The sequence below is a fragment of the Lacerta agilis genome, chromosome 12, assembly GCF_009819535.1.
Source record: "Lacerta agilis isolate rLacAgi1 chromosome 12, rLacAgi1.pri, whole genome shotgun sequence".
Lineage (NCBI taxonomy): Eukaryota > Metazoa > Chordata > Lepidosauria > Squamata > Lacertidae > Lacerta > Lacerta agilis.
Genome location: NC_046323.1, coordinates 29,955,176 through 29,980,328, shown reverse-complemented (window position 1 = coordinate 29,980,328; position 25,153 = coordinate 29,955,176). Strand labels below are relative to the sequence as shown.

Here is a 25,153-nt window from a genome sequence, read left to right as displayed (position 1 = left end):
GACATTTCGGGTGCAAAGTGTGTTCCTCTCTCTGAGCACACCTGCTTCTTCTCTCCAAATATATAGAAGAGGTTTAGGGACATTATCCCGCAGCACTACAGGGCAGTGGCATGGTGCTCTTTTCAGAAAAAGAGAGAGGTTTGGTCATACTAACCTTAATGCAGCTATGTGTCATGTGTGTCAGAAAGCAGAGTTCCACTTGCATATTCCTAGCCAGTTTAGGAACAATTGCTGCTCTGCACATGGTTCCTCTTCTGGGTACAGCTATTGCGTAGGCACATGGAATTCTTTTTTTTAAAATGCGGGGAATGGATTTAGACCCATCTCCACTTCCTTTGGGGCAGCTGATAGGTGCAATTATTGAGGGAGGGAAGGAGGGAGCTCTGTATCTATAGACAGAGTGGAATCAGAGCCATCCCTCTTCAGGTCACATTTGAAGTAGGCATTAAATGTGTCTCTGCCTAGGAATGACAGAAAGGCATAATTGCTAAGTATAAAGTTTTCCTTAACAGTGGAAAAGGTGATACAGGAAGAGGAGAAACTCAGAATGCATGAGGTCTCAAATGTCCTTGGGAACCTTTTAGATGAAAGCAAAATCCTCCAGAAGCAACACCATCAATTAGTCGTTAAGGATTATCTTTTATTCCCCCCACCCCACCAACAAACTCACCCACTCCCACCAATAAAGTCATCAATGGTCATCCAGAAAAATAGCAAATTAGCATCCATTTCTTTATGGATGCAGGCATTACTTGAGGTTGTCTGTTAAATTACACTGTCAAAAGAAGTCAACATAATCTTCCAGTGTTGCTGCTTTCCTTTTTAAAAACGTATTTTTTTTTCTTGTGTTACCTCCTTCTTGAAGTGGGTGGTGGGTGAGGAAGGCCAGGGACATTCTTGTCAACTTTTAATGCAAAGTGTGCTGAAGTTAGCCATTTGAGAACTGCATCTGATAGGAAGCTTGGCTCAGATTAAGGCTGACCTTTTCCACTGCGACAAAGTCCAGGATGAGCAAACTACAGTTCACAGCGAAGAGCTCTGTGAAATACGGTGCCGATAAGCAGCTGATTGTCGTACACGTTTGCAACTGAGCACCCCTGGATTACTGACCCGTCGTCAACATACATTTGGGTGACTATAGGCTTCTCCGAAAGGATGCCCTGGATACGTAGGACCTGAAAAATTATAAAGATTAACATCAGCTAGTCTGACACATGCTATAAAATCTGTGCTAATGAGTCACGAGGCTGCCTTCTGTCACCACTTCAAAAATTCCACGTTAACACAAGTTTGGTCTGAAAACTGTTCAAAATAAGTTTAAAGAACTAAAAAGGTCCTCCTGTCAAATTTAAGGCAGAATCTTCTTGCTAAGGATGAATACCCTCTCATTCCAGAGTGGCTAACTGTCCTCCACCCCCACTGATGTTGGGGTCCAACTCCACACCAGCACAGTCAATGGACAGGGATGACTAGCGTAGCCTAACAACATCTACAGGGTCAAAGGTCAATCACCCATGCTCTCATTTATGGTGACCGAAAAGCTATCACACATCTTGCCAAAATAGTTCCTACTAACCTCTGCACCAGGAAGGTTTTCTGGATCATGGGAGATGAGTTTCATGCCATCGGGATGGCATCCCAGCCAAAGGTCTCCAGTGTAAGGATCGACCGATATGTTGTCAACTACAGTGTCCACTGGCAATACCTGAAGCACACAGAAGAAACCACACAATGTGTAAGTAAAGCTTGCAGCTGACATATGCTAAGCTGAAGATTCATTCTTTTACCCATAGCTAGCATTGTTTGCCTGACAACACACTTAAAAAAATATATTTTTATTTATACATTTAAAAATGCACATCTCACTTTTCACCACGCTTGTCTCGAAGTGGCTTACAACAATAAGGTACGCAATGCACAAAATTAAAAATGTAAATTAACTCTCCAAAATTTAAAACGTGAACTAAATCCCCAAAATTTAAAACGTAAGCTAAATCTCCAAAATTAAAAACATAAATTAAACCTCCAAAATTTAAAACGTAAGCTAAATCTCCAAAATTTAAAACAGGAGGAGGAGGAGGAGGAGGAGGAGGAGGGGTATAACACCTGAGAAGCATTCAGGTTGCAAAGGCTTCACTAAAGGTAACAAATGGATGGGTATGCATGCACACACATTCTGAACACAAAACAGTATCAATGGGTTTGTGTGGAGGAGAACAGCCTAAAGTCCATGGTTTGTTTCAGATATTCAGCATACCTGCATTAGGCTCATTTCTAAACTGGCCATGGCTTACCTTCAGAGGAGTTAAACTCAAATTCTCATGCTTCTCGAAGATGTGAATGCTTAGACCGAACAGATCAGCAACATAGACATACCTTGAAATGAAATTAAACAGGTGAAAGTTTCATGAATGCCTTTTTAGCTACAGGTAAGAAAATAACTTCGACTTGGAACACAATGAAATATTTCATGAATGCACTCATAAGAGGAGCTCAAAACAGATGGCCCTGGTAATTTACAGTGCCAGTGGTTTTTTTTTTGGGGGGGGGGAATACTGATTTGTGTAGTCCTCCTTCCTTCCTCTGGGAGATTCCTAAAATAGAAATGAGTTTACTTATGGCATGGGTGGGGAATCTGTGGCCTTCCAGATACTGATGAACTACTCCCAGCTTCCACCATCCCTGAACATTGGCCATATTGGCTGGGCTGGTGGAAGTCCAACAACATCTGGAAGGCCACAGATTCTCCACCCTTGCATTGTGGTAACTGATCCTACAGATTCACCCGTAGGGTGAGGGAGGCAAAACATAGGCAACGTTGGGGACAGCTCCAGTTGGACTGTCCCTTCCCTGATTCAATTTTACTTGCTATATAATATGTCTTAGTACTTTAAGATTGTAAACCGCTTTGGGTGTCTTGGCAGAAAGGTGGTATATAAATGCAATGGATAACTAAATAGATGGGATGTTACCTATGTATTCCTCAAAATAGCAAGGAAACCAAAGATCCTGAAAAACCACCAAACAGTTCTCCCTATATTCATCCTTGCTAACCCATCTCAATTGGAGAGCGTGCTCTCAAACAAGGGTATTCTGGATTGGAACAGTATTGTGAGCTCATGCACTCTGCATGCCTCCTCTTTTTGGAGGGGGGGAATGATGGTTTGCTGTTATATCCAAACTATGGTTTGCACAAACAAACCATTCTGATGCAACAGCGTTTGATTTGCTGAGAGGGGGAAGGAGGAGGGGCTGTTCCAGTGCAAGGCTTGTTCATGCATACAGGGAAATGTGCACTTGGTACGTTTGGGGGGAGGGCTCCACTATCAATTATCTCAGAAACAGTTATTTTATTTCTCTGACCTAAATAGAAGTATGTGAGTGGAGTGTGGTGAAGAGTCCTTGTCACTCATACATTGTTCACACATTGATTTAGCACATTTAAAAGTTAATCCATCACTTCATTTTCACGTTAAGGTCGATGTCAAGTATGACATTAGCGCTTTAGTTATTACATTTCAGGAAAACAAATATCACATTAGTTTAGCAAGCAGGGCTAGCAACTAAAAAAAAACAGTCGCATGCCCATCAGATTTCTTTCTTAAAAAGAAGCATCTGTTTGGAAAAGAAGCAGAAAGTGTCAGTACTTTAATGTCAACAAAAACCAACCCACACTCTGCTGCTTGACGCTGTTCTAAAAACAGCTCTGGAAAACGCAATGTGCTTGGACAAATGGAGGACCACTGTAGGCACTGCCACCCACCCAACTCCGTGAGAGATGCTGTGGATACAGAAATCACATAGGCATTCCTTGGATTTTCTGCTTGGAGCTCAAGTGAAAAAGCTTTCCATGCAGCAGTGGTGGGGATCCTTTGGCTCTCCAGATGTGCTGGGCTACAACTCTCGTCCCTGACCCCTATCCATGCCGGTGGGGAGGACGGAGGGTGTAGTTCAACAATATCCAGAAGGCCAAAGGTTCCCCACAGTTGCAAAAGACTATCAAGGGGTGTCCTGCCTTTCTCTAGCTTCTTCACTGGCCTGGGTTCAATTAACTGGTCCCACCAGCAGAAGCCCACACAAGGATTTCAGCGCTCCACCCTGCCCCCTTCTCTTTCCCACCGACTCTGGGGTGTGTGTGACAGGAAGACAGCCTGTCAGCTGGGGCAGGAGAGGGCAGATCGCTCTGTCAGTGCAAAGCAGTGAAAAATTTCCTTAGCTCTATGTCAAATTCCTCCCTTAGTTGGTTGAAGATTTGTTTCCAGGGGGGAGAGGAGGAAAACCCTCCAAATAACTCGTGTGAGTAAAGAAGGGTTACTATCCCCTGGCTGGGACCCAAAGCTAGTTCAAACATAGACCCAGATAAGTCAATTTAAACATTAACAGTGAAATGCTATCGTGCAATGTAGACACTGAGATGAATTACAGCTTAAACCAAGAGACGATGAGTTGTACCTTCTGTATGTTCACTTTATTGCCAAGATAAAAGTTATCAGAAATACCAGGGCATCATGAGGACCCCCTTGCTGCTGTTTACATTTATTACCCATTACTGCTCTTTCTTTAGTTGTTGTAATGTATGTGGGGTTTTTTTTTTTTAAAAAAAACTGTGCTTAAATCTGAACTCTCTGGATTTATGTTAGCCTCCTTGTAGACTGCATTGACTAAAGGAGAGCAATATTTTAAAACAAAACAAAACAAAAAAATTCCTTTACGACGTATAAGCCATGCCACCTGCAAGATACCTACTTCCCGTCAGGTGAAATGTTAATGCCATTGGCAGAGTAAAATCCTGACGCCACTTCTTTAACTTCTTTCGGGCTGTAGTAGACAACATTTGTCCAGGTAAGGCCTAGGAATGTTTCCAGGTAGATCAAGATGAGCTCTGTGAAATAGTGGTCATTGGTGGCGTAGAAACTGTCAGGACCCAGAGCCACAATATCATTCACACTAGGACAAAAAAGAAGAAGAGGAGTAAATAAAAATATGGTTGTCACCTAAGCTGCTATGTAGAGACATAGCAAGTTGTATACCAGACATGGCAAGGTTTATAGTCAGGCAGGCTTATTCAGTTTTCCACCTGTCTTCCCTAACTTCTTGTCCTCCTGATGTTCTTGGAACAAAATTCCTATCATCCTTGCTGGCTGGGGCTGATGGGAGTTGGAATCCAGAACATCTGGAAGGCACAAGTCTGCATACGAGCATTCACAATTTGCATACCATACCATCACGCATGCCAAGAGTGATCTCAGTTCCCTTGAGTGCCAGACCTTATTCAGACAAAATGGTACCACCCACACACAGGAGGAAGGTATCAGCCAACACAGGGTGCAGGAGGGCAGGCAGTGGGGAACCTAAAGCTTACAGAAGTACAAACAAAACAAAACTCTGCAGAAAACACTTAATCAGGACTGAACATGCCCAGCAAGCGTGGAATGCTGACCAACTGAAAACAGAGGGCAAAATGGAACCCTGGGCAGTATCCCTCCATGCCACAACATTTCATTACAGGTCCAGCTTGCAAGTAATAAGTAGTAGCTGTTCTGCATATTGTGCAGAGTGCTTCGCATAAATTAAAACGGGCTCTTCAAATTCAAAGGAGACAAAATTGTTTTAGATATTATATACCTTGGCAGAAGCTCGTGTTTGATCGTTTTCAAGTGCACCAGAGAATTGTCGTCCTCCACGAATTTAAATAGCTCCACCGTTGACTTCTGATGCGGGTGATTTACGACGAAGAGGTAAACAGTGTCATCTAGGGAAAGGCACAAACTGAATGAGTCTGACGAAACAAGCAATGAAATATGAGTGAACTTATGGAGAACTTATACGGGAAAATGAAGCAGCTCTCAGCAGCTGCCCCATCTAGGTATCTCCTAATGTAGCTGGCAGAGACTACTGCACTCCACTGTCAAAACACAATCCCGGAGGTATGCTATGCCCATTTCCATCAAATCTTTTAAGTGGAAGGATGTGACGGCCATGCCGTCTCCCACATGTTCCTTCCCCTACATTCCCACTCTCATACCTGCAGGATTCCAGGGCCTGCACAGAACTAAACAGATATCATCTCCTATGACCACTGCAACCTCCAATTTGCAACCCGCAGTCAAGCCTACATAGAGATACAACTTGAGCATACTACCATCCTTTCGGATGTTCATCTAAAACTGGAGTCACGAGCCAATGCTAAGCACATGGGAACATTCAACAACATGTCTCAGCTCTCTATTTCAGGTATAGAGAACCTGTGGCTCTTCAGATATTACAGGACAGCTCCAGCCAGCACAGCCAGCGGTCAGAGATGATGGAAATTGGAGTCCAACAGCATCTGGAGTGCCACAGGTTCCCCATCCTTGGTCTATAGCAGGCATGGACAAACCTGGCCCTCCAGCTGTTTTGGGACTACGACTCCCGTCACCCCTAGCTAACAGGACCAGTGGTCAGGGATGATGGGAATTGTAGTCCCAAAACAGTTGGAGGGTCAAGTTTGTCCATTCCTGGTCTCCCAAGGGAGATCAGGCAGTCCCCCCTTTACCTGATTTCAGGAAACGTGCAAGAATGTTTAAAAATTAAAATTATCCAGGGCTTTAGTCAAGAGTTTCATGACATTCTCATTGTTTAAACTGCTCTGTGTAATATAATATAATATAATATGATGTTGTTCTGAATTGTTTCATTCCATTTTATTGTTATCAGTTATCCTGAGCTCCCTTTGGAGAGGAAGGAATGGCTACAGATGTGAAACAATAAACAGAATAAATACTATTTTGTCAGCCTTCCTTATGGGTAAATCTACTTACCATCACCGATATATAAGCTGATCCCATGAGGGTTAAAGGATGCCAGATCAAACCCCCGGCTGATTCTCAGCTCAACAGGTCGAGGATTGTCTTCTTTTAGATCCATCAGAAGTATTTCTCCTCTTTTATCAGGGGCAAGCGATTTTATCCCGGGGTATTTCAAACCCTTTACAAACAAAGAAAGCAGGCCTTTTGTCACATGAAGGGAAGGGTTAGGAAGATCTCCGAGAGAAGTTTTCATAACTCATCTGTTTTCCTTGGATATTCACTGAAATGCTAAGCTGTGGTCCTCCGAATGTTGCTGAACCACAACTGTCACCATCCCCAACCATGGGCTGCACTGGCTGGGTTTGATGGGAGCTCCTGTCCGGCAACAGCCAGGCGGCCACAGGTTAGCCACCACTGCTTTAAAATAGCTATGTAGTCCAGGCTTATTAGGGCTTCCCCTAAATTCCACCAATAGATGGATCACAGTATCCCTCAGTGCCTTACTGTGTGGTCAGTAGAGAAACCATGTAGGGTGGACCCAGCCCTGCTGCACCAGACCACTTGGGAGAAGGCTTTGTTTTATTTATTTATTTTATACAACTAAGCGGCTTTCAGCCTCTTAGCATGCTGGGATGGTGGAGGAAGGCTAGTAATGGTGACCTAATCTTCAAGCCCACTCTTGCACCCTTTAACCATCCCTCAGTCTCCAATGAGCATCCCTGCATTCTGCCCAGTTACACACAGAGTGAAATGCATTCTGTTAAAAACAAGGGGCATGTTTGTGTGGGAATAGATCCAGCCTGCGATTTTCTTTTTTTTTTTTTTTATAAGAATTTATTGGCATTTTTCTATAACAACATATACCCACACCCACACCTACATTTAAACAAATGCAAAACACATAGAACAAATACAAACAGTGTCAAGTTTTCTTATTGCATCTTTCTGGAAAAAAAAAAATTCTATTTCCATATCTTGACTATTGACTTCCCCTGTCTTTTCACCTTCGAGTTTATATCCTAAGTCTATTTTATAACCATTTCTCCTAACAAAGAAAAAAGAAGTTAAATTCAGTTGTATAATTACAATCAATTATATCTTCAACATTTTACTAAAAATACATCACTACATCTTGATCTCAATCCTCTTATTCCATAAACATAATCCACTTAGATTTACTTTACTTATACTCCACCTCACTGATCTTCACAGCTCATTCGATCAAATCTATCTCTTCTATCCTTAAGATTGCTGCTAATAACATGATAACTTGAAATATCTCCTTTCATGTTCAAATAAAAAATATAACAGAAAATTGTTGACAGTATTCACCCTCCGATTTCAGTTTACCATATCAGGTTACCTTAAGTTTTACTTAATGCTTCACCCCACACCCCCTCTGTCCATTATTCTTCTCCTGGTGGTTTCAACACTAAACTTCCATGTAGCTTCCCTCTCCAAACGTCCACAGATCCAGGCACAGTCCAAACCTCTCCTTGCCACGAGTTCAGAGGTATCCATCTCATCATCTCTCAGCTTCTTCGGTTCTTTGTAACATTCCTTTTCTTCTTGTAAATACCTTAATTCTCTGTCCCTGGCCCCCGAGCTCACACCTCGGGGACTGGATATAAAAAATCTTGACGTCGCCTTGGGGCTGCCACCCCCAGAAAGCGAATTTCTTCTCCGAAGTAGCTCACTCATCAGCCCTCTCAGCTCCTTGGCAAGGGATTCTTCCAAAGTGTCAAAAGTTTTAAAAGCCTCCTCTGTGGGCAATTGGTTCCATTTCAGACCCCCACACAAGACTTTGACTTTTCTACAAAGCAATTCCACCTTCAAGGCGATGAGTCTCTGTTCATCCGTTAGTCCAGAGTTCAATACCAGTTCAAGGACGAAACCCAGCATACTGGCAGAGGAGGAGGAAGTGGGTGTCATATTTCTACTCCCCTCTTTGTTCGTCGCCATTTTCCTGAGCTGGAGCGCAAATACCGCAACTTTAAATGGAGATATTTTCCTCTAATTAGCTTCCCGAAAGAAAAGTTTGCCAGTCTCATGTGTCAATTTTAAATACATTATAGCCAGTTCTGTAGCAGTAATCACTCAGATTGGTTAGATTCTTGAGCTCGAAGGGAGGGAGGCAGGCTGCCCTTCTCCTTCCCCCCGGATCGTCCCAAAAGCACGATTTCACTCAAATTCTTTACTCACGACCACCGGGTTCCTTTAGCTCCATTCTTCACAGGTAGAACTTAGACGCTCACCGCGGGCTCTGTCGCCGCATTTGCATCCCGGTTGGGGCATGTCCCCGAAGCCCGGCTCCGGTTGTCCCTTCACCCCCACTCCCCCTTTACAGGGGGAGCGAGGGAAGGGTTCGGAGCCTCCGCGGGCGCTGCCGGGGAGCCCAGGGTGCGGGACGCTCTTCCCGCACCCCAACCGGAGCCCCGCTTTGCGGTAGCGGGGCTCCTGACCCCCGGGATGGACAGGGCGCTTCGGACCCGAAGCAGCCCTCGACCACCCGGCGATTGCGTCGCCGCCGGAAGTCCCAGCCTGCGATTTTCAAGTATTCCTTCGGTGCATTGCGAACTCAGGCACAGCCTTCCCTGAAAGACGAGCCTGCTGGGATAACTTACAGAACTAATGAAAGCCAGGCCATTAGGAAGTATGTCGATATCTTCCGAGCCAGTTTCTGCAAAGAAAAAGAAAAGAAAAATCTTGCTCAGACACATTCATACAATGCAGTAGAGTACAAGGTTGCTTCTTTTAAAGTACTGGGACATAGACTGCATTATTCTGAGTCGGGCCATTGCGCCTTACACGTGTGTAAGAAACATGCACCATGGAAGCAACGAGGGAACAGCCCCACTGAACTGTTACTCAGAACCCCACACCAAGGAGAGACAGGAATTCAGAGGCGGCAAGCTGGACCAATGCTAAATTCTCTTTTATCTGCGGCTGGAAGCTGCAAAAGGCTCTGGTTGCTATGGTGATCTTTGCCCATCCACAAAACGCAAATGCAATGGAGAGGAATGGCTGAGAGGCTAGCTAACCTTAGGCTGGGAAATGTGCCGGGGGAGGGGTGTGTGTTGTGTAGGCCAAGGCTCTCTTGAAGATCCTATCTGCTGACATGTTTGCTCTGCATTGGCATTAGGAGCACACAACGTGTCACAGCTCTTATCATGCACAAGTTCAACTCTCTCTCTCTCTCTCTCTCTCTCTCTCTCTCTCTCTCTGGCACACAATGCCAGCGTGCTCAGAATATCTCCCTCTAACGATGCTGACTCAGCACCCTCAATAGGCTCCCCGAACTTAGCTGAGCCATACACTGATAATCCCCTTAGGCAACATCTGACTTTCTTGCCAAAAGTTGAAAGAACAGGCAGCAGCCCTGCTACACCCTACAAACAGCCTGCATTCTGAAGTAAGGGGTATTGGAAGTCTGGTGTTATTCAATAGAGAAGGCGTTATTATTGTGGTTTTGCCAGAACAAAAAATAAACAAAACACCTAAATATCAGTCCATACAGAGCAAACCACAGTGCTAAAATAATAAATAAATAAAAAATAGTTCGTTGTTCTTTTACTGCCAAGAATGACTAGTTATATAAGAATTTGAACTTGTAAGGGACTCATGCTAGGTGTAGCTCACCTTGGTAACAGAACCTGTAATGATTGGAATGTCAAACCTAGGACTTGGAAGGCCCAGGCTAAACTCTCTGGGTGATCTTCAGCCAGTCACTGTCTGTCAGCCCAACCTACCTCACAGGGTTGTTGTAAAGATAAAGAAGCAAGAGGGAAGGAAGAGTGCATGCCACCATGATGTCCTTGGAGGAAAACATGGGTTAAAAAACATAACCAAAAAAATAAATATTTGTGGGAAACACAACTGCTGTATGTAGATTGGTGTTTCCTCGGCAAACATGGAAAGCGGGGGGAACGTGCATTCAGAAGTGGAGGAATCTTCACAGAGACAGGGCCCACAGGCATGTGCATAAGGGTGTATCTGTGGAAATACCAATGTACGCACAGAAACTATGTTTGCTGCATAGAGTGTGCAGCTGGAAGAATGCATTGCTCAATCCTTACCTTAGGTCAAGCCTGCAACAACTACACCAAAGGTTTGAGCCGCTGTTCAAGAGCTGCAGCTTAGAGCAGGCTTCCCTAACGAGGCGCCCTCCAAATGTTTTGAACTACCATTCTTATCCACCCCAGGCAGCATGGCTAATAGTTGGGGTGACGTGAGTTGTAGTCCAAAACATCTGGAAGGCGTTGAGGGAATGGCGATTTAGAGAGGAGGGCCATCCCAATACATTATACTTTCGGCATATGCCAACTCACATCATTTGATTACATTATTGATGTGAGACAGGAACAACTTCAGCTGCCATTTTACCAGTTCAACATTTCTTGAGTGAATTGTGCCCCTGAGAGCCTCTAGAATCCGCCCCTGTCTAAGGTATGTTGCCAGCAGATCCAAGAGGGTTACAGAGGTCCAATTCAAGAGTATCTGTTCAAATTGGTACTCTGCTGGTTTTCAGAAAGGGTAAGCATTTACAGAGTACATGTACTAGTTCCCCCTGGATTTCAAGTGTGTGACTAAGTCAATAAAAACAAAATATCATAGGAAGCGGCCTAGTCAAGACTGTGTATTGTCTACACCAGAGGTGGCTAATTTGTGCCAAGGTTGCTGAATTGCAACTTCCATCAGCCTCAGCCAGCATCCCATTCAGGGATGCTTCTTCAGAGTCTCCTGTGGAAGGGCTTCACACTTCCTATTAAACTGGAAATGCCAGGTGTCAACCCTGGGCTGCTTGGCATGCCAGCTGAATGAATGGGTCTTTACCACAAATGCCCACCTGTTAGGGCTTTAAGTCTTGTTTTAAATGTATCTTTTGCTTTGTGCCTTTAACTGCTTTTAATTATCATATAAATAAATTGCCTTGAGAAAGTGTTTTAGAAGGCAATTAATAAATCAACAATAATAGTAATAATGCAAAGAATGTCCTCCACTAACTAAGCTAAGGTCTTTGCATGGTCATTTACTTCACTGGTCTTCAACTGATGGGTCGCAGCCTGACCCAAGGTGGGTTGCAAGAGGAGCACGACTAGCATGCATGCAAATATATGGTAAAAAAGAAGAAGGAAATAAGTCCCCAAATGGATCTTGGAATTAAATGTGGCTCCTGAGTCTGAGAAGGCTGAAGATACCCAATTTAGTTTTCACAACCAGCCTGCAGACCCAATCTCTGTTCTTTTCTGCACAATTCCATATAAATACTATTTATGTAACAATAATACAGTACTAACGAAGCACCTCTAAAAACAAAACCAAGTACAAAAAATTGAGACGATGTAAATCCCTCTGGAAAGAGGGCTTATTTAAATAGGCATAGAAAGGATGGAGAAAAGAAAAAACGGAGGGAATAAATGCAAACAAAAGAATGCGGGAGACGTACCAATTCCTTTTATAAGTTGGCAGTTTGAAAGCCGCTTCGGTTTATACTCTCGCGAGGCACACAATCTATGTCTGGAAGAGAAAGCAAAGATAAACATAGACTTAAAATGGGAAATACGGAAGAGCAAAAGAAGAGCGCTACCAAATCTGCCACATCTAGTCCAGCACCCTGCCAGCCACAGTGACCCATCAGATGCCTCCAGGAAGCCCACTCTCTTGAGTTTGCTCCCCAGAACTGGTACCTTGGGTTCAGACTGGTCAACTATTCACATTTAAGTGCATTTCTCCCTATAGCCTTTCTGATGGGTTCATTGCCAAATTCTACCTCATCTCCATTCAGATGACACTTAAACCTCCTTTGGCTGGAATGGAATGCTCCCTACTTCCAGTGAGCTTCCCTCCCACCGGCCCAGTCACTATAAACAGGATATAAATGGCATGATCAATTCAGAAATGCCTAGAGTCTTGCAGAGCAGTCCTATGCATGTCTACTCAAAATTACCGGTATGTCCCACTGAGTTCAACGAGGTTTGTTCTCGGATAAGTGGATAAAGGACTGGAGGCTTAGATACTAAGCCATCACCAGGGTGTGTTGTGTGTGTTTGCAGTGCATCGCACAGAAGAGCGCTTTAGGGAAAGGACTGCTCTTTAATGAGGGCAGGACAGTCAGAACTGCAACTGACACTGGCTGTAACTTTAATAACTTGTTATGGAGCTTGTTTCCACCCTCCCTTCTCTCCCCCATTCCTTCTTTCTTCCATGTGTCAAGTCTTTCTAAGACTGTGGGCCTGGGGGCAGGGACTGTCTTACAAAAAACAAAAACCCAGTTCTAAGCCCCTGTCTTTTTATTTTTTTTGGCTGGGAGCAAATGTAAAGAAATACACAGGTCGTCCAGCACTTCCAAAACCAAGAACTACCATTCCCCTCGATTTCATGACTGTATGAGTTGCCATTGTTTTAAGGAGACCCAGACGTTTTCTGTTGCAGTGGCCAGACATGCATTTCTGAAGCCAATGAGGTAACTATATGAAACAATTTAGGGGAGGGGAAATCCTTTTAGGACATGCCAGTACACTACACACCCATGTCTGCCTTTATCTTTCCCGAAAGTTTGTAGCATGGTGAGCAGAAAATTGCAAGATATGGTGCTAAGCTCAGCTCCCGGCAGCAGTAGCAAAGGAAACACCCCTGTTATTGTGGTGTCGCCCTGTTCCGCAACGCCCTCCACTGAACATGCAACACCATCAGTAATGACTTACCGGTAATAGTGCCATTGAAAACATGATTTGGAAGCTAGGAAAACTTGGGAAAGGTAGGAGGAATAAGCCACACCCTGCTTAGCTTTACTGCATGTTGTGCAAATGCGTGTATTAAAGGACCTTTGAAAAGGCTTTAAACTAAAGGACCATCTCACTTGGTAGCAGTCATGTAGGGCAGAATGTTTTCCATACCTTCCCCTGCCCCTGCCCCGAATATTTTCTAAGTTCATTTGTAGCAATGAATGGGTGCCAACTGCAAACTGTGAAAGTTTCAATAAATAAATAAATAGCTTTTTTCTACTAAACAAACAAAAGTAAAACGAGAAAGCTAAATAGGGAAAGCTGATGCAAACTGAAATTTTACTCTCTTCGAATTAACATAATTAAAAAATGGCCAGCAATGGCAGTGATAATATGGCTTTCCTTCTATTGTAGAACAAATTTCCGCTTGGGTGGTGAATCACATCCAAGTTAGTCAGTTCATACAGTTCATAGACTGCCTCAGGTGCACACCATATGTTTAAAGCATATTAAAAGCACACACACACACACACACCCTGAAGAATCCTGGGAACTGTAGTTTATCTCTCACAAAGCACCCTTGCCAAACTACAGTTCCCAGGATACTTTGGGGCAGGGGGAAATGTGCTTTAAATGCATGTTGTGTACACAATCTCACTGAAGATCTCTTGGGAAATGGAAAGCCACGGTTAATTGGCATTTTTCATGCCAATGCACAAGGAAAAGCATTGACACTTTGGAATGCATTCACAGCCCAGGTCCAACTGCAGCTTTTGGTCTCCACAGTTTGAGTGGCAGCAACCAGCAGAGATAATTCAGGTACTGTATGAGCAATGCAAATGGTTACAACCCAACCCTCACTTGTTTCAGTGTAACCCTGTGGACACACTATAATGCTAAAGCACATTGGAGGCTCATTCTTTTCCTCAGATAATTCTGGGCACTGTAGTTTACCCCTCACAAAGTTACAATTCCCATGAACCCTTAACAAACTACAGTGCCCAGAATTCTTTGAAGGAAAATGCCCCACAAATAGCCCAGAGATGCATTTTAAATAAAAGGACACATTCTACTCATGTAAAAACATGCTGGTTCCCAGACCATCCGCGGGCTGCATTTAGAAGGAGAGTGGGCCAGATCCAGCCCCAGGGCCTTAGTTTGCCTATCCATGCATTAGACTGAGGTGGCTGATCCTAGTGAGCTTTGTGGCAGTTGAAACAGTTGAAAGACTTGGGAAATGTTTGTTTTGGACAATCAATGGTTTAAAGGAAAAATTTCTCAAATATTTAAAGAGATTGCCCAAGGGCAGACTGGACAAGGCGTTATCAGATCACCTAAAGGACAGGCAAAATACAGTGGGCTCAGGTTACAAGAATGACCACTTAGGGTACAACCCAGGAGGAAAGATCTCCTGCCTCACTGCAATGAATGGAAGCTACACAGGGGTACTCCTGCACAGCGCATGCACAGCATGCTTTCATTTCAGTGGGGCTTGCACAGGAGATCTCCCCAGTCAACTGTGCTCTTACGATTGCTATCTGGGGGGAGAAACCCTCCTGGTTCAGTTCAATTAGGCAATGGAGGACTATGTGGAATTTCCCCCCTAGATGTTTCAAGAAGGAATTGGATGGACAGCTATCAGATAAGGTTTAAATTTGTGGTGGCTAGCCATTTCTTGCCTGAGGTCTGCAGTTACCTACTGCCAGCTCCCCAAGGGGTCAGGACAGAAGTGGGCAGGTCCTCCCCACAACCTCTCTCTCTCTCTCTCACCCACCAAGCGACACAACCTGCTTCCATGCAGATTAGCTGAGAAGGGCTATGCTCCCTTCTCCCACACACAGGAGTCGATGTCTCAATAAATATTTCACAGAAAAGACTTCCAGTGATTCCTAACATTGCTACCTGCTGGAAGGACCACGTTAATAGAATACAACAGACAAAACCACGGCTGCCCACGCTCCATTGCACAGCAGTCTTTAAATAACAGCTGCTATCCCTTTACCTCGCCCCAATTCTTCTTCTTCTTTTTTACAACTTCAATATCTACCTCCACTTTACTGCTGTGTTAGCAATATTGCAACATAGCAGGCTTGCACTGCAAAGCCCTCTTGTCACAGTGTAAATAACCTGAATTGAGTATGTACAGTACATTTCCATGGCACTTTTACCAGGGATTCAATGTACATTTACTTGAAAATGAGTTCCATGGTATGCAGTGGGATTTGCTGCCGTTTAAACCTGGATGCCACCTCTTCGATCTTCACCCTAGTAAGGAATGTTTGCATCCTAACCATTTAAAAAATCTTTTGTATTGCAGCAATGCTTTTCAACTCCCCATGAACACCCCCATTATATTTATTGTGTTTTGATACGGTTCATCCTCGCTAGGAAGGGTTTTGCACAACTTCTGGTTTTGTTTCCTCTGAACACGCACCGGGAGTTACTTCTTGCATAAATGCTCTCATCAGTAACACAAATATGCAGTCTTGGCTTAATATCTTCCCGCTGGAGTGGGAAGCCTATGTGATTCCTCTGCAGTTTGCAACAGAATAACGGGGCCTCAAAATCACTGATGTGCAGCTATTTGAATTATGCTGCTTCCAGCTGTGACAACAGTACACTTACCCACCACTGCTGAGCAATGAGAAGCTCCATATTCCTCATTCAAAGCCAAACTGTGTAGCATACAAAATTGTTATCTGCTGGCGGGGTGGGGTGGGGGTGGTAGCTGGTTGTGTGGAAAAAAACCCCCTGCTCATTGCTGTCCATGTTTACAAAAGTAAAATATGATACCATTGTTATCTTCTTAACTGCATGTTTCCCTGGCTATGTTTGTTTATTATGCTCTCTTATAATTTCCCGCCGTGTGTAATCCTGCGAGATAGCTAGTTAGCAACCCAAACATACATGCAAGTGTAATGAATGAACTAAAATGAACGGGGCCCATTTTAAGGCAACCGTTTTAAGTTTGGGGGTGTTTGGCTGCCAGGGGTATCACAGAGCAAAGTGTCTGCAGATCAGAAAACAGGGACAAAAAATAAAAACAAATAAATGGATATCCCTTTTAGATTGGGAGAGGAGTTTATAACCTCAGATGTTTTTGTTATTGTTAGATTGAACGAATATGTAAGATTTGTTTTGTTATATTTTATTTAAGATTTATTTGGTGTGTTTTGTTATATTGATATTTGTTATTAGTTTTTTTGTTTAGTTTGTTTTGTTTTGTTTTTATTGTATGGTATGATATAATTTTCAATAAAGATTATGAATAAATAAATAAATGGGTATCCCTTACTTCCCCTACCCCTCCCCCAAAGCCCAGAGGACAGCAAACCTCTTCCTTCCAATTAACTGTCCAATTATCAGAGTGCTTACTCATAAACCAAAATAGATGCTGGCTTCATAATTAGTTTATATTACGTTTCTGCACCATTCAGAAGGGTGAGATTTAACAACCTTTGTCCCTCAGCCACAATAGAGAGTCTTATTACTCCAAACACAAGACAAAGTACATAAGTAACTGCAACTCAGCCCTGCAAAGTAATATGAAATATGAAACTAGTGATTTTTTTGCCCAGGCACTCCCACTTCCAGCACAGGAATCCAGTTAAAGGAAAACTGCATGAGAAAGTAACCCACAGGAAAAGGAAGGCCTGTACTTTTCCTTCTGTATGCCCCTTTTGCTCTTAAAAACCAGACTTCCCTCCTATTACCCTACCCCCAGCTTTATGCAGTCATATCCACACCATACATTTAAAGCACCCTTCCCAAATAATACTGGGAACTGTAGTTCGCTAAGGGTGCTGACAGCACAGAGCAATCCACAATAACAAACTACAGTTCCCAGGGTTCACCATGCCTGTAAAATTGTATAAGAACACTTTTTAATGCTTGGTGCAGTCTCAAGACTTACTCTCTGTGTGTGTGTATTCTCATCCATTTAAAGCACTCTTAAAGCACACTCCATCATGGCTGTGAGTCCTGAAGACCTGTTCACTGCCTTGCTGGCCAATTTCCAGCTGGCCTGACTGACTCCAGCTGCAAAAGCTGAACAAACTCTTGGGTTGGGGTGCTGTTGGGGGGTTGTTGCTGGTTTTTATCCATGTCTTTATTTTAGATCTTGGGATTTGTGCGGAAATTGTTCAGTTTGGCTGTGCATTTTTTAATCTTTTATTTATTGTTTATGACTACCTTTGTTATGTTATAGTTATGTATTTTTCATGCTGTAAGCTGCCTTCAGCGTGGGTTTGAACTGCGGAAAGGCATCATACAAATAAAATTAAGCATGCATATATAAACTCAAAATTTGCTGCACTCATACACGTGTTGAGCAGAAGATGCAAACAAGTACATTTGCAACAGCCTGGGCTCCTTGGGGGCCACAAATAGATTTAGACTTCTCGCTACTTCTACGAGGAGTAGCAGCAAAGCTTAGTCAGTGCAGAATTTGACATTGTTGAAGCAAAGACAAAACCTCGTGAATGTAGAGTAGCTTCTTGTGTGTTGCAAGTTGTGTGTGTGGGGGGGGGGGGAGTGCTTAACCCTCTTCGCTAAACTGAATTTTAGGTGGGTTGCTGTCAATTCTCTCCAGCAGATATGAAGAGGCCATGATTTCACTACCAGCTGGGTTTACTTTCAAATTTTGGAGCCCAAGGGGAGGAAGTGAGAAGAAAGAGCTGTTAAAAATTGGAAAAAACTGATTGGCAGATAAAGACTTAAGCAACCCCCTCCCCCCCCCCTTCCATTCTTTGGGAAACAAAGAAAGCCTCAGTGCCTTGTTCTGCCCACAGCAGAGATGAGATGCAAGTAAGCAACAGCCGACCCACTATTTTAGGAGGGGCAGAAGACATTGAGATGTCATTATATATCTTGCCCAGCGAATCTAGGCGCTATGGCTAAACAAAGGGTCGAGGCTTCCAGCCAAACCCCCACCACGTTCTAACCTAATTTAACGGAGGAAACTTTCCCAGGGCCCAACAACAAGGCAGTTCGTCCTGAACACTTCTGTTTAAAACAAGGGGGACAGAAGTCAGGAAAGCAACGAGCTCCCTCAGTTTTGAATCACACGTCTTAGGAACAGATTTAAACAACAACAACAACAACAACAACAACAACAACAACAACGCCCGGATCAGATGGCCCCAAAATATAAAGACGCGCCGCTTCTGTTGCTGCGTTTCCTTCTAAACGCGCAACAGATGAGGACGCAGAGTCCCAGCCACCGTCTTGCAGCGAGATCCTATGGCTCCTGACACAGAAGAAAGCCCCGTGGAGTTCAGCGGGGCTCTGACGGCCAGCCTGGGACCAGCTTTCGGCTGCGATCGCTGCTGCTGCCGCCCATGTTTTCCCTGGGGGTAAAGCGCGCCACTGAATGCGCAGGATGGCACCGTGAGATCCCCCAAACCAAAGCGCGCAGTCGGATCTAACGCCTGCCTGCGCCTCCTTTTGCGCATCGCTTCCTCCCTCCAGCCCAGCAAGAGGGTTAAAGAGGCAATAGCGGCAGCCCGATCCTATGCGGAGCGAACCTCCATCTGAACGCGATGAACTCCCCCCCCCCAGGAGGGGGGGGGGGAAATTACCGTACTTCACCAGTAAACAAGCCGAGCGTGGCGCTGAGGGAGCAACTTACCGAAATGCCACCAGCCTTTCTCCGATCAAGGCGCCCAGGACCCCGACGATAGCGAGCGCCAGCAGCTTCCCCATGGCTCAGCCCCCGACGGTCCGGAGCCGACTGTCAGCAGGCAAGTTCGACAGGAAGTTTTTCCCCCCTCCCCGCCTGCCTCGGATTAAGCCGTGGACTCGGCAGCGCCTCCCACCTGCGCGAAACCGCCCCGCCGAGCCAAGAGACAGACCGGAGCCCCGAGGAGACGCCGCCAGGGGCTGGGCTGCCCTGCCCTCCGCCCCTCCCTGGAGAAGAAGAAGAGCGGGGCGAAGGAGGCGGAGGGAACGCGGCGCGCGAAAGCGAATGATGGGCGAGCTGAGAGACCGAGACATGCTGGTTTCCCGCCCTTTCTGTGAGGCCGAGGTGGGTGTAAAGGGGCCTCCAGGTTTCGCTGGACTTCCGCTCCCTTCAGCCCCAACCAGCCTGGCTGCTGGTCAGAGATGGTGGACCACAGGCCCCCCCCCCCCCGATTTATGTATTTTTATCCCACCCTTCCTCCAAGGCTGTGGTTTCCAAACTTAGGATCATAAAAAGACTGCCTTATACTGAGTCAGACCGTTGGTCCACATTAAGGTAAAAAGTAAAGGGCCCCTGGACGGTGAAGTCCAGTCAAAGGCGACTATGGGGTGCGTGCGGCACTCATCTCGCTTTCAGGCTGAGAGAGCCGGCGTTTGTCCACAGACAGCTTTCCGGCTCATGTGGCCAGCATGACTAAACCACTTCTGGCACAACAGAACACCATGATGAAAGCCAGAGCGCACGGAAACGCCGTTTACCTTCCCGCCGCAGCGGTACCTATTTATCTACTCACACTGGTAGGCTTTCAAGCTGCTAGGTTGGCAGAAGCTGGGGCAGAGCAATGGGAGCTCACTCCATCGCAGGGATGTGAACCGCTGACCTTCCGATCAGCAAACCCAAGAGGCTCAGTGGTTTAGGCCACAGCGCCACCCGCACTCCTAGTCCACATTAAGCTCAGTAGCATCTGCACAGATTCCAGGGTCTTAGGCAAAGAGTGTCTCCCAGTCCTACCTGGAGACTGAACCTGGAGCCATCTCTGTCACTGAGCTATGGACCTTAAATTCCCGACGCCATGGACCACTTGGTAAAATTGCCGATGATTGGTTGTAGCAATTGCAGTGCATGGCATTAGATGCCATATAATTTTTGTATTTCAGACTGTGGTGCAATCAACTATAATAAAGTGCAAGTGTCTCTGCGTCCAGACCCTGTGTCCGTGGGATTGCGCTACTGCGCATGTGCCCCATGGACAGCCATTGGGACTTGGAGCGGAGACTTTGGGAAAGGTCGGCGCGAGGAGAAGGTGGGAGGGAGGAAGGAAGGAAGGGCGGGGCCGGCTGGCTGTCAGTAAGCAAGGAGGCGGCAAGCCAGCCAGGGAATGCCCGGACGTGAGAGCGGGAGGGGGCAGGGACGAGAACGAGGGGGCGTGTCTGCGAGGCTGGGCGCACGCTGAAGAGACTGGGCTGAGAGCGTCGATGTCGCCTCCCCCTCCCCAGCAACAGCGCCACTCGCTTCTCGCAGCCCCGCCCGCGGCTCCAGATCATGCAGCCGAGCGTGACGCGGTGTCCTTTTTCGCCTGTCAACAGGGACGCAGCAAGATGTTTGACCACATATGTTCTAGTGCTCGTTAATTTAACGGGCATAATACCCACTAGCACAATATACTAACATGAGTTTGGCCAAACTGCGAGAGGCAGTGAAGGATAGGCGTGCCTGGCGTGCTCTGGTCCATGGGGTCACGAAGAGTCGGACACGACTGAATGACTGAACAACAACAACAATATAATGTGCTTCTCCTGTGCTTGAATAGCCCAGGAAAGAGCATGGCTGGCTGACCAGAATCAGTCCAAACTGCAATATTTTGTTGCTAGTCCCCAAACTTTAATTAAATCTCACCCTTTACTCCAGAACTCAGTTGCATTTCAGGTTGTCAAGTGGCCCAGAAACCTGGTCAGGTCTGCTTCTGTTTCCTTAATAGGGGTTGGATTTGACAAAATCAGGAGATGGAGCTTTCTCTGCTGTTAGTCCTACCACACACGAGTCAGAGGTTCTTACCCCTTCATCTCTCCATCCAGATAAGCAAGAGGCATTTGTACAGTTCAGGGACGCATTCCAGCCAGACCAGATTCTTTCTTTCTTTTTTTCCTATCCCACCTTTTCTCCAAAGACCTCAAGCTGGTGTACACTGAGAGTGTTCAAGAGCTGTCACTCCAAGAGCGCATTTGCATCTCCTGAGCAAGACTTATGCTCTGCATTAGTATATAGGAGATCGGACTTTTTATGTTGTGGAGTTAAGCAAATATTAAAGTGCACCTGTTGTTTCTACTGCAATCTGGAAAATCTGGTGGTTTTGTTTGGGGCGTTTTTTTGTGATGGGTTGTATTTTAATACCTGTTTGAAATCTTTCTTTTTCATTTAAACTGCAAGAATGATGTTCACATTCCTGGTATATCATCTCGGATCAGTGATCACATCTCTACACAAACAGCACTGCCCAGACTTAATTGTGAATTTCATCGGTATAGAATGCCATGATTTTCTATTTATATCGCATGGCACTTTGTTCTCTCCTCTGCCTTTTGGTTTTTAAACCCCATCCACCCTGCCAAACAAGCAAGGTGCCAGGATCATGCTATATATACGACTGTAAATTTCAGTGACAAATCTACAAGCTGTGTGACCATTTCTCTGGCTGTTCAGTCATGCTATGAACAGGCTACCCAGGCTAGTAAAATGCTAGGCTAATAAATGCCTGGGTTTTTATGGTGCATATATAGCCTGCAGATATGGCTTTTGATACCACAGCTAAAGCAGCATCCCATTCTACCAAGGTAGAATACGCTCAGACTGTATTTTTATGAATCAGACTGTACTTTGCCCTTTATTACCATTTGACATTCACTGTTGACATTCCCTGCACATACACACCTTTTTGGGTCAGAGGGAGAAGACTGGGAAGAGGGGTCAGAAGCTGAAGGGGTACTTAGTGAGCTGGCAGAGTCCGTGGCAGAGAGAAGCGCAGAAGCTGAAGCTGGTGAGTGGGAGGAGGGAGGCCAAGAGGCACAGACGAGTCTGGTGAAGAGTCACTGGTGTCTCTTCTGCTGTGTGTCAAGCTCCCCCCCACCCCACATCTCCCAGAACCAGAAGAGGGCTGAAACAGGCAGAGCAGTGACAGACTTCATGGAAGCATAGCCTCCGATTGCTTGAAAACAGCCCTGTGGAGAGGAAGGGACTTAGATGGTTGTTGGAAGGCAGGGACTTTCAGTCTTGGCAACTGATTCATTGGGTAATACCTACCAGGGATGAGCTGCTGAGCTCAATTGGTCTGACACTGAGACAAGCTAATAAAGAGTTAACTCCTACAGGATAAGAAAATGTTTTATAAAGAATGAGAATACAGAATGCATATTGAGAAAAGGATTTATGACAGAAGAAATGTTGCGGGGGGGGGGGGTCAGATGGGTGGGGGAGGAGGGGTTATGGGAGTAAGATTTGCTTGTTTTGATTAGTATGTATGATTTCTTTAACTTGTTTAATGGATTTGTATATTTTAATTTAAAATTTCAGTAAAATTTCTTTAATAAAAAAAGAGTTAACTCCTACGTTTAACAGTGTGGTTTACTGCCGGCTCACTCTTTGACATCTAATCCACCAAACCTACAATAACTTGTTTATTTGTTAAAGAGCCCCTAGACGTGGTTATCTTTTGCCACATACATAAAATATGTGTATTTTACAGAACCTTTTTTTTTTTAATCAATTTTTAGTCAAATCACTATTTCTCCCCAGCCCTCTTATATTTAGGATTGTGGCACTCGCTGTGTTCTTTACATTGTTGTTGGTTTATTTTTAACGGGACACAAAATCCTGATTGTAAGGGGTTGTTCCAAACCTGCCAATGTCACCAACAGTTCAAGTAACCTTTCTTTATTCTTTTACTCAACCTAGAGACCAACTATTGGGTGGAAAGATGCTCAATGACTACGAACAAAGGGAGGAAAACCTCTTCACAATGCAAAGCCAAGAGGGCAATGAGAAAATTACATCTGTATTTACACAGAAGACCCTGAAAATGCAGTGACTCATCACTATGGCAACTGAGCCTAAAACATTTTTCCCCACTGGAAAGCCGTTTGAAGTATAGTGAGTATGTGATGGAACATCATCTTTATGGTGGCTTTTTGATATTCAAAGGAAAACTCAGGTGAGAAGCAGAAGATGAGCCAGAGAAATGCAATTTCTTCAGGTAGCTGTGATTGGTCTTTAGGGGTTTTGATATTATTTAAAGTCCTTCACCTTACCTTGCTTGGATTTCTTTTTTAACGCGCTATATATTCATCATTTCCAAGAGAGCAAACACAACCTCTGACCGCAATTCTAGTTTAACTACATGTTAAAATTCCTTTTACTGAATATAATATTTGCACTTGTGCTGGGTCTGAGCGCAGATAATCCTCTCATACAATATTGGCTAAGAAATATTTGTCCACATTTAAATTGTTGTGGGGTTTGTTTGTTTTTTAGCATGTAGTATTTAAAAAATTATCACCAATGTGTGGTGTTTAACTAAGTCTGGCTTAAAATGAAGCCAGGCCACTTTCCCCCCTTAACTCGGATTAAAGCTGGAGTGGGGAACTCATCAAAATGAGGACTTTTTATTTTTCTTTTAAAAATGCAAACTGATGTGGAAATGTGGAGAATTGAATTTAAGATTGGGAAAAAGTAAGATGCTCAGAAAAAAATTGAAATCGACAGATTTAGATTCCTGCATTGCAGGGGATTTGACTAGATGACCCTCATGGTCCCTTCCAACTCTACGATTTTATGATTTCCATTTCCGCTGTTTAGTTACACCTTTAAGAAATGCAACTCCGTACCAAACTGTGCTTCAAAAATGGAATTGCTGTAAACTCTGCATCACACACACACAAACACACCCACCCACCTGCCCACCCACACAGCCCATTTCTACTTAACTTCTGAGGGATCAAAAGCTACTTGCTTGATTTTTCAAAAATGCTGCATCGATGGGCCCAAGCATAGAATCATAGAATCATAGAGCTGGAAGAGACCACAAGGGCCACCCCGTCCAACCCCCTGCCAAGCAGGAAACACCATCAAAGCATTCCTGACAGATGGTTGTCAAGCCTCCGCTTAAAGACCTCCAAAGAAGGAGACTCCACCACACTCCTTGGCAGCAAATTCCACTGCCGAACAGCTCTCACTGTCAGGAAGTTCTTCCTAATGTTTAGGTGGAATCTTCTTTCTTGTAGTTTGAATCGATTGCCCCGTGTCCGCTTCTCTGGAGCAGCAGGAAACAACCTTTCTCCCTCCTCTATATGACATCCTTTTATATATTTGAACATGGCTATCATATCACCCCTTAACCTTCTCTTCTCCAGGCTAAACATACCCAGCTCCCTAGCCGTTGCTTAAAGCAATAGCATGAACAAACCTAGAGCAGTTGCTAGAAACTGCATAGCTTGGCACTTGGAGCAGTCTCCGTGAGGGTTAATAATAGTTTAGAGAATATTATTCCCATTGCTTTATTCTCATTGGGTGCCAGCCTGGTCAGGACAGAGTAAGTGGCTCTACGTCCATGACTTTAGCCTCTTGCTCACATTTTCATACACAATGAAGGTGCCTTCCTCTTCAAAACGTTCTGTGACCAGAATGCCACAGGGCTAGGGATTTTGCAGATGGGGCACCTGCACTGCAATCTTATACACACCCACCCGAGAGTAAGCACCACTTTACGGGATTTACTTCTGAGTAGACACACATAGGATTGTGTTGCTGGTCCTCCAAATCATGATTTAGATAGGCACCAGTAGACGATGTCCTATTTTAAAGAGGAATTTAGGTGTTTGTGTACATATGGTTTTTTTAAAAAAAGCAAGTTGATATAATATGTAAGTTTTTGTTCATATTGTATCACAACTCTCTTCTGTATGTCCCAC

General features: G+C 44.7%; 1 protein-coding gene across 1 annotated transcript; it reads right to left on the bottom strand.

The window, feature by feature from the left end:
• Nucleotides 1–496: 496 nt before the first annotated feature.
• Nucleotides 497–19,289, bottom strand: LOC117055675 (serum paraoxonase/arylesterase 2-like). The gene is made up of 9 exons (XM_033165403.1): nt 19,143–19,289; nt 12,235–12,305; nt 9,413–9,468; nt 6,801–6,966; nt 5,626–5,752; nt 4,747–4,947; nt 2,295–2,376; nt 1,577–1,705; nt 497–1,175 (listed from the first exon to the last, which is right to left on the bottom strand). Exons 1-9 carry the CDS (start codon nt 19,214–19,216, stop codon nt 1,017–1,019), a joined length of 1,065 nt encoding a protein of 354 aa, XP_033021294.1. The 5' UTR covers nt 19,217–19,289; the 3' UTR covers nt 497–1,016.
• Nucleotides 19,290–25,153: the final 5,864 nt, after the last annotated feature.

What these genes read in the sequence shown, in the direction of transcription:
- LOC117055675 (XM_033165403.1), bottom strand. Translation starts at nt 19,216, where the DNA reads ATGGGGAAGCTGCTGGCGCTCGCTATCGTCGGGGTCCTGGGCGCCTTG. An exon ending in CAGCTTATATATCGGTGATG is followed by an intron (nt 5,753 to 6,800) that starts GTAAGTAGATTT and finishes GCCTTTCCCTAG; the next exon opens with ATGACACTGTTTACCTCTTC. An exon ending in AACATTTCACCTGACGGGAA is followed by an intron (nt 2,377 to 4,746) that starts GTAGGTATCTTG and finishes TTTCATTTCAAG; the next exon opens with GTATGTCTATGTTGCTGATC.